Source organism: Salvelinus namaycush, chromosome 7, assembly GCF_016432855.1.
Source record: "Salvelinus namaycush isolate Seneca chromosome 7, SaNama_1.0, whole genome shotgun sequence".
Classification (NCBI taxonomy): Eukaryota; Metazoa; Chordata; class Actinopteri; order Salmoniformes; family Salmonidae; genus Salvelinus; species Salvelinus namaycush.
Genome location: NC_052313.1, coordinates 49,088,790 through 49,095,757, shown reverse-complemented (window position 1 = coordinate 49,095,757; position 6,968 = coordinate 49,088,790). Strand labels below are relative to the sequence as shown.

Here is a 6,968-nt window from a genome sequence, read left to right as displayed (position 1 = left end):
TTAACGACGGTTGGCATCCAATATTAATGGCCTATTACCGCCACCAAATGGACTGGAGTATAAATCCATTATACTTTGCGTTACAAAAAAGTATTGCCAACCAACCCCCCTTCACTCATTAAAAACCCATTTCACTATTTTGAACCTATCTGATCCTATACCAGGCAGATGGCCAGGGAGGACGGGACACTACCATTCAACACACCCTCTTCTGCAGTAAAATCTCGTAAACCCAAGTACTTCTCTGCAGCTGCCACCACAACACCTATTTTCTGTGATTTTACATTATATTCCTGCAGGACAGTTGACAACCATAGCAATAAACACTAAAAAGCCAACCTTACTGAAGCACATTGCATTTGTAGGCCTATCACTCTGTACTGGCAAAATTATACTACTCACCTGGAGCCTCTTAGGATCCCTTACCCTTGACGCATCTTCCTCTACTTTCTTCACTGCCTCAGCATAGGACACCTTCTGTACAACTCTGACCATGGCAACTTCAACCTGCCTCTCTGGCACTGGACACTTCTGATCCCCAGTAACATGAGCACCCCTACAGTTAGCCCTAATTTGGACTAAAGGAGCCTAACGTTACTCATTAGTCCAAGGACCTTACATTTTCTGTTTAATTGGTGAATTGGCTCTGGAAACCAAAACAGACAAATACCCCATCTAAACATGAATCGATTCGCAATTGCAGTATTGTTCTAGAAACATAAATCCCTCTACTTTCAAATTACCTCAAAATAATATCACAAATGCAAAATATACACTTACTGTCCACTGTGTTAACCAGTTAGATTAGATGATTTTATTAGTCACACACACAGGGTTGCATTTGCAATTGCGGGGTACGGTGAAATGCTCACTTTTGTGTCTGTAGGTATACAGACGAGGAGGCATACAAAGGTATGTCAATTGATATTGGATTGTTATGCAGATCACATTTACCATCCCCCCCTTACCTCTTCAATGAATATCCCATAAGCCTCTACATTATAGACAAGTTATGTGTATGAAAAGCATTATCAAAAGTTCTTTTATTTTACATTCAGCATATTCGTATAGCCTACATATTCTTACCTCTTTGTTGATTGATATCCATTGAATTGTGTCCATTTTCTGTTTTAGAAAGATTTGCACAAGTATGTAAAGATAGATGGTATCATCACAAAACAATATCAATTTAGATCATACAAGGGAAAAACCTGCAAGAACCCCCACCAAGTAAGGAGGTTCCACCATGAACCCGACCCCCTATGGGGTTCTTGGAAGGACCTTTTGATAGGCCATTTTGAGTTCCAAGAACCCTAAGGGCGTAGGCCGTATTTGTACTGTTGAACCATACCATTGTCCCTGGTCACCCTGCTGGGTTTAAAAGCAGTTTCTTTAAACACAGTTGCAGCTGACAATAATTTTCAGTGAAAACACATTTGTGACGTCTGTCTTCTGTTGACACACAGGTGTTCGGAGACACAAATAGCTAATTAGCACAGGTAGTCCACTCTGTCATCTGTCTGTTTTCCGTAAACAAGAGCTGTAACATGGAAATATGACCATGTGGGAACCGTAACCCTATAAAGTTGTGTATCAATTAAACTGCTTGTTTTTTATATGAAAGATAAGGTCCTTATGCTTCCAAAACCATACCACAAGCGATGCGTGTTAATGTTGACCGAGCGTTGCAGTTCTTAACAAAACTCCCCCCTACAGAAGACTCCTTCGTCCAATGACTTATGTGTAATGTAATGGAACTCATAGTCATGACCAAGGGCTACCCTACAGTTAACACATACTGCTTTATCGATGCTACAAAATCCTTTGTCCCATGCCCTCCTGCACACTTCTCACATATAGGAATCTCCCTTCTACACACTGCTGCAACATGACCAAAAGCTTGGCACCTGAAACACCGTAGTGGATTCGGCACAAAAGCTCTTACGGGATAACTGATATAGCCTAACATGACTTTGTTGGGTAACGACTCAGAATTAAAATTAAAAAAGACAGACAGTGACTCTTCTGTTTCACCATGCTCACCACCGCTGCACCAAACGGCAGGTGTCACAGACACCGGGAATCATCTATTACAGTTGCTCCACCTCCACCCTTATCCCAGTAACCACTCCTTTCAACGGCACCCTGTTTCTTAGAGCAAAGCAAGTAACAGGTCTTGTTCCCAGCTCCCTCTGGGTGGAAGAAACAAAAAAAATAATCACAAGTCCACTTCGGGTTACCTTCACTGATTCAGCAGTACCCAATTCCATTTTCACCCAACCAGAAACCACATATGGGTCCACTTTCTCCAAAAATGTCACTCCTACTGGACCAGAATCATCTTCATCATGACAATCAGTGTGAGGCTCGGGCTCAGAGATCTTTACCACAGTGACGTGTGAGCGAAACTGAGAATGAATGGGCCAACATTTAATATTTTTCTTACTGACAAAACCCCCCCCAAAACTTTGGCTTACATTTATACTATTTAACGCAGGCTGTCTGAATATTTTTGCTAAATTTATATAGTTTCTATTTTACTTTTAAAAAATTGTGTTTTTAGGAATAAACAAAAACTCCACTTACAGGGCACGTGCCAGCCTGCCAGGAGAGCTCAGCAGCTCAAATAAAGAGCATGCCAAGCCCCTTTCGGAAATGTACCCTACCATACCGGCAGATGGCAATGTTGATCTGGCATTGATAGTTTCATCTTTTATTCCAAACGCATTAGTAGCCAGCAGTACATTTGAACCGCCCCAACCACATCCGCTTCAACAGAGCCACGGCACGATGCAAGCGTGTCACAATGAATGTGCAGGCAGAGAGTTGACGTGCTGTACAGCATTGGAGACAGGGGCCAAATTTCCTTTTCCATGCCAGATGAGGAGGTGGAAGAGAAAAAGGACATCTGAATTTACTAGTTCCCCAGGACAAGTGGGGAGTATGACTGAACTGTGTGCGAGAGAGAACAGCTTTTTTTTTTTTTTTTTGCCATTGTTACAATCACTTGATTGTTGATGAGTCAAGTTCACACCAGTGCCTGTTTAGTAACCAATTTAGTGTGATAATTAAGTTCAATCAAGGAGCATTTTAGGAAGTTATCTGCTTCTGTCACATTGATTTCATGTTCTAAACTCACAAAAGCAGCCTACTACAGCAGAGAATTGAAGTCTCTGGGTAAAGTCGTGTGTAGATGAAGTTATCAAGTAAACTCTGTGGCAGGTAGCCTAGTGGTTAGAGCGTTGGGCCAGTAACCGAAAGGTTGCAAGATCGAATCCCCGAGCTGACAAGGTAAAAAATCTGTCATTCTGCCCCTGTTCCTAGGCTGTCTTTGTAAATAATAATTTGTTATTTAACTGACTTGGCTTGATAAATAAAGGTTCAATAAAAATACAATTGTTTATCTGCAACACAGGCCTACATTTACAACCTCCACACCCAGTGTCTCTCCAGGGCCAGTTCAGACCCCTGCCCTATAACACACAACTTTAAAAAACACTTAGCTTGGACCTAAAGTACATTTTTATGACTCCAGAAAACTCAGACATTGTATTCAAAAAAAAAAAATCAGATTGGGTAGGGCACAAGAGAAAATAGTTTAGAATGTGCCACAGTGCAAGAAAACATTTGGAGAACCACTGATTTAGAGGAAAATAAGTATTTAATGAAAAGCCAAAACATGACTTACACCTTTACAAAGTTGGAGGAGGGTAGTTGGTAGATGGACATTTCAAAATATATTTTCTAAAATCACAGGTGAAAACGAATTACATTGGGGTAGGGGTCACAAAGCAGAATGATACAATTCAGCCCTTTAACTCTCCTATATACCCTGAAACAAATACAGTAGTTTTAAATCATCACAGGCATCAAATTGCTTACCCCTTTCTTACACCTAATAACCATCCTTGTGTTGTGATCTTGAAAATCCAAAACTGTTCTGGGTTGTGTGGAAGAGGTGAATTGCCCAACAACATATCAACATATTTCCATATCACGAAGTTCAGACACTGACTGAGCATTTTGATTAGCCAAAGCATCGCCAGCCTTTCTCTCATTCACTGTTGTTGCTGTCATCACTGTCGGAATACGCCCCCAGGAGGCTGAGCGACAACGACCCATTCTGTGCTGTGATTGGCTTAGTAGCCTCCGTCGGTACAGTAGCAGCTGCCTTTGAAACTGCAAAGCAGGAAGTATTGAGGTTAGAATGACAAAGTCTATGTCCTTCGTCAGTGATTGGTCAACAGTAGAGATTCTTCAATAAAGTCTTTGTTGTCGTTCAACGAGAGACGACTCCTTTTTTTAATGCGCATTTTTTCATTGAGAAATACTGCACCAAACATCTTAGTTAGATGTAAAATTGCACGACTAAGATCTCCTTGGCAAAATTACTTTGGTCGCCAGCTGTACGGTGTTTCCTCCGACACATTGGTGCGGCTGGATTTCCGGGTTAAGCGAGCAGTGTGTCAAGAAGCAGTGCGGCTTGGCGGGGTCGTGTTTCTGAGGACGCATGACTCTCGACCTTCGCCTCTCCCAAGTCCATACGGGAGCTGCAGCGATGGGACAAGACTAACTACCAATTGGATATCACAAAATTGTGGAGAAAAAGTTTTAAAAATAACAATAATTTTAAAAAAGTATGCCAGATTTCTTGAGTTCTATTTTGAGGAAGTGTACACTGGCTACAATGTCTCAAAATGCACAAAGTACTATTACTGTTTTTTTCTCGTTTTTCAAGCGAAAGTCTTTTAAAGGAATATGTAAGCACACTAGTTCAGCTAGGTGCCTGCAGAACAGGAAATCACCCCAGTGTATACGAAGTCATTTCGATATTGCAGCTTCTGTCAAAGCCTCCATAGCTCACCTGTCTGTGTGTTAGAGCCTGCAGGAGTTACTGTGGTACCAGGTTTGGGAACAGAGGTCGCTGGTTTCTTCCTCACCACCAGTGTTCCCAGTACCCCTCCACCTCCCAGCCCCCCCACACTTCTCTCCCAGCTCTCCACCTTAGCCTTCTTCACCCCCCCCACTGACAGGCCCTGCAGAAACAACACACAGGACATAAGTAGGCATGTTGGTTAACATGTATTGTGAGGCCTGTGTGTGTGTTTGGTCTGTGTGTGTTACCTGTGGGTCAGTGAGTCTGTCTGTGGTGAGGATGTCAGTAGGTCTGTCTGTGCTGGGTTTCTTTGGTCTGCTGCTGCTCTCGCTCTCCTGGTCTGAGTCAGAGTCGGAGTCTCTTAACCTCTTCACTAGAGCTCTCTCTAGCATCTCCCTGTAACACATACACAACCATTTTGTTATTTTGCTATACTTGCACCATTTCTCAAAAAATTGCTTAACAATTTCCCTCTTTATTCTCATCAACCTCCCTCTGTCTGTACTCACCGCGTCTCCCTCTCGTCCTCCTCCTTCTCCTGCTCTTTGGTCCTCTGCTCCAGCTCTTTGTATGTTCCCAGCATTCCTTCGAAGTCCACCGAAGCCTGTCTCTGGTTCAACTCCTTGAGCTCCTGAAGATTCTCCAGAACCTCCATCTCCATCTTAGAGTCCCGTGTACGGTTCTCCAACACCTAGAACATCATCAGTACGGCTCTTCAACACAACATCAGTACTGTTCTCCAGAAACCTGGTAGAGAACATATCATCAGTCTGTCAGGTTCTCCAGCACTGTTTCTAGAGGTGTACCTTCATAGGGTTGTTCAACTCTTCCTCCTCCCGGTCCTTAGTTATCTTCTTCTCTTCCTCCTCTAGAAGTTTCTCCGCCTGGAAGTTCCTTGTGGCACCGTGTTCCATGGCATAGTCTGTGTTCTCCGGATCAGTCTGTAGACAACACACTGGGTGAATACACACACGTTCTAAGACGTAGTTTATGTTTTATGGATCAGTCTACAGACACACACTGGGTGAGTACACACACGCAGAAACAGATTTACCTTAAAGGTGATCTCAGCCAGGCATCTTGTACACTTGATGTAGAAGCGGAAGATGGGCAGTCCCATGTAGAGCTCATTCATCACAGTCTCCTTACGGGCGTTGAACTTCTTCCCCTTGTAAATGTACTCCCCACAAGTCTTACACCTGCAAGGCACACATGCAGGGACAGGGTCAGAGCACACACACGCAGGGACAGGGTCAGAGCACACACACGCAGGGACAGGGTCAGAGCACACACACGCAGGGACAGGGTCAGAGCACACACACGCAGGGACAGGGTCAGAGCACACACACGCATTCATTCATTCATTCACTCACACCTCATGGTAGCTGTTTCTGGGCAGGGTTGTAGAGTGTTGACATACCTCATGTTGAAGGGAGCCATCAGCCGGACCACATACTGCCGGTCTTTAGGGAGCTTAAGTTTGGGTATTTTAGCCGGGTCGAAGTCTGGCGGGTAGTATTTCTACAGGAGAGCGAGCAGTCAGCAGTGTAATTTAACTACAAAATATCTGATTCACATTGCCTTTATCAGTCATTAGTTACAACGAGAGTAAAACATAGAATAATTGGACAAACACAATTCACATAAAGAGATGAAAACATTCAAAGTTTACAGTGAGAGCCTACTCTAATCCGTATATCCTCATAAGCAAAGATAGACAGGAAACATAGCTAGTTAGTTAGCTACAATGAGTACGACTACTAGCTATATAGCTAGCTAAGCGTATTGAGCTAACTACGACAATTGTGTAACTAGGTGTCATGATAAGCATAGAACAGTTTTTGCTTCAATGGCCAAGCCTGGCTAACACGCCGCTTGCTGCTAGCTAGCAAACATTGAATTCACTAAACAACTGCCCGTTTTCAGCGAATCGAGAAGAAATCATGACATAGTAAACAAGAATTGTACTTACGTTTAACACTTTTCTTTCTGACATTCTTAATTGGAAATAAAAGCTAACTTTAGCGACGAAATGGAAGGATAAACTGTGATGATGTTAGCTAAACAGATCGCTAGCTTGCTGTTAATGCGA

General features: G+C 43.0%; 1 protein-coding gene across 1 annotated transcript; it reads right to left on the bottom strand.

The window, feature by feature from the left end:
- Positions 1–3,642: 3,642 nt before the first annotated feature.
- Positions 3,643–6,968, bottom strand: LOC120051356 (splicing factor YJU2-like). Its single transcript, XM_038998185.1, has 8 exons — positions 6,849–6,968; positions 6,297–6,397; positions 5,931–6,075; positions 5,683–5,817; positions 5,386–5,567; positions 5,125–5,272; positions 4,865–5,036; positions 3,643–4,179 (listed from the first exon to the last, which is right to left on the bottom strand). Exons 1-8 carry the CDS (start codon positions 6,870–6,872, stop codon positions 4,055–4,057), a joined length of 1,032 nt encoding a protein of 343 aa, XP_038854113.1. The 5' UTR covers positions 6,873–6,968; the 3' UTR covers positions 3,643–4,054.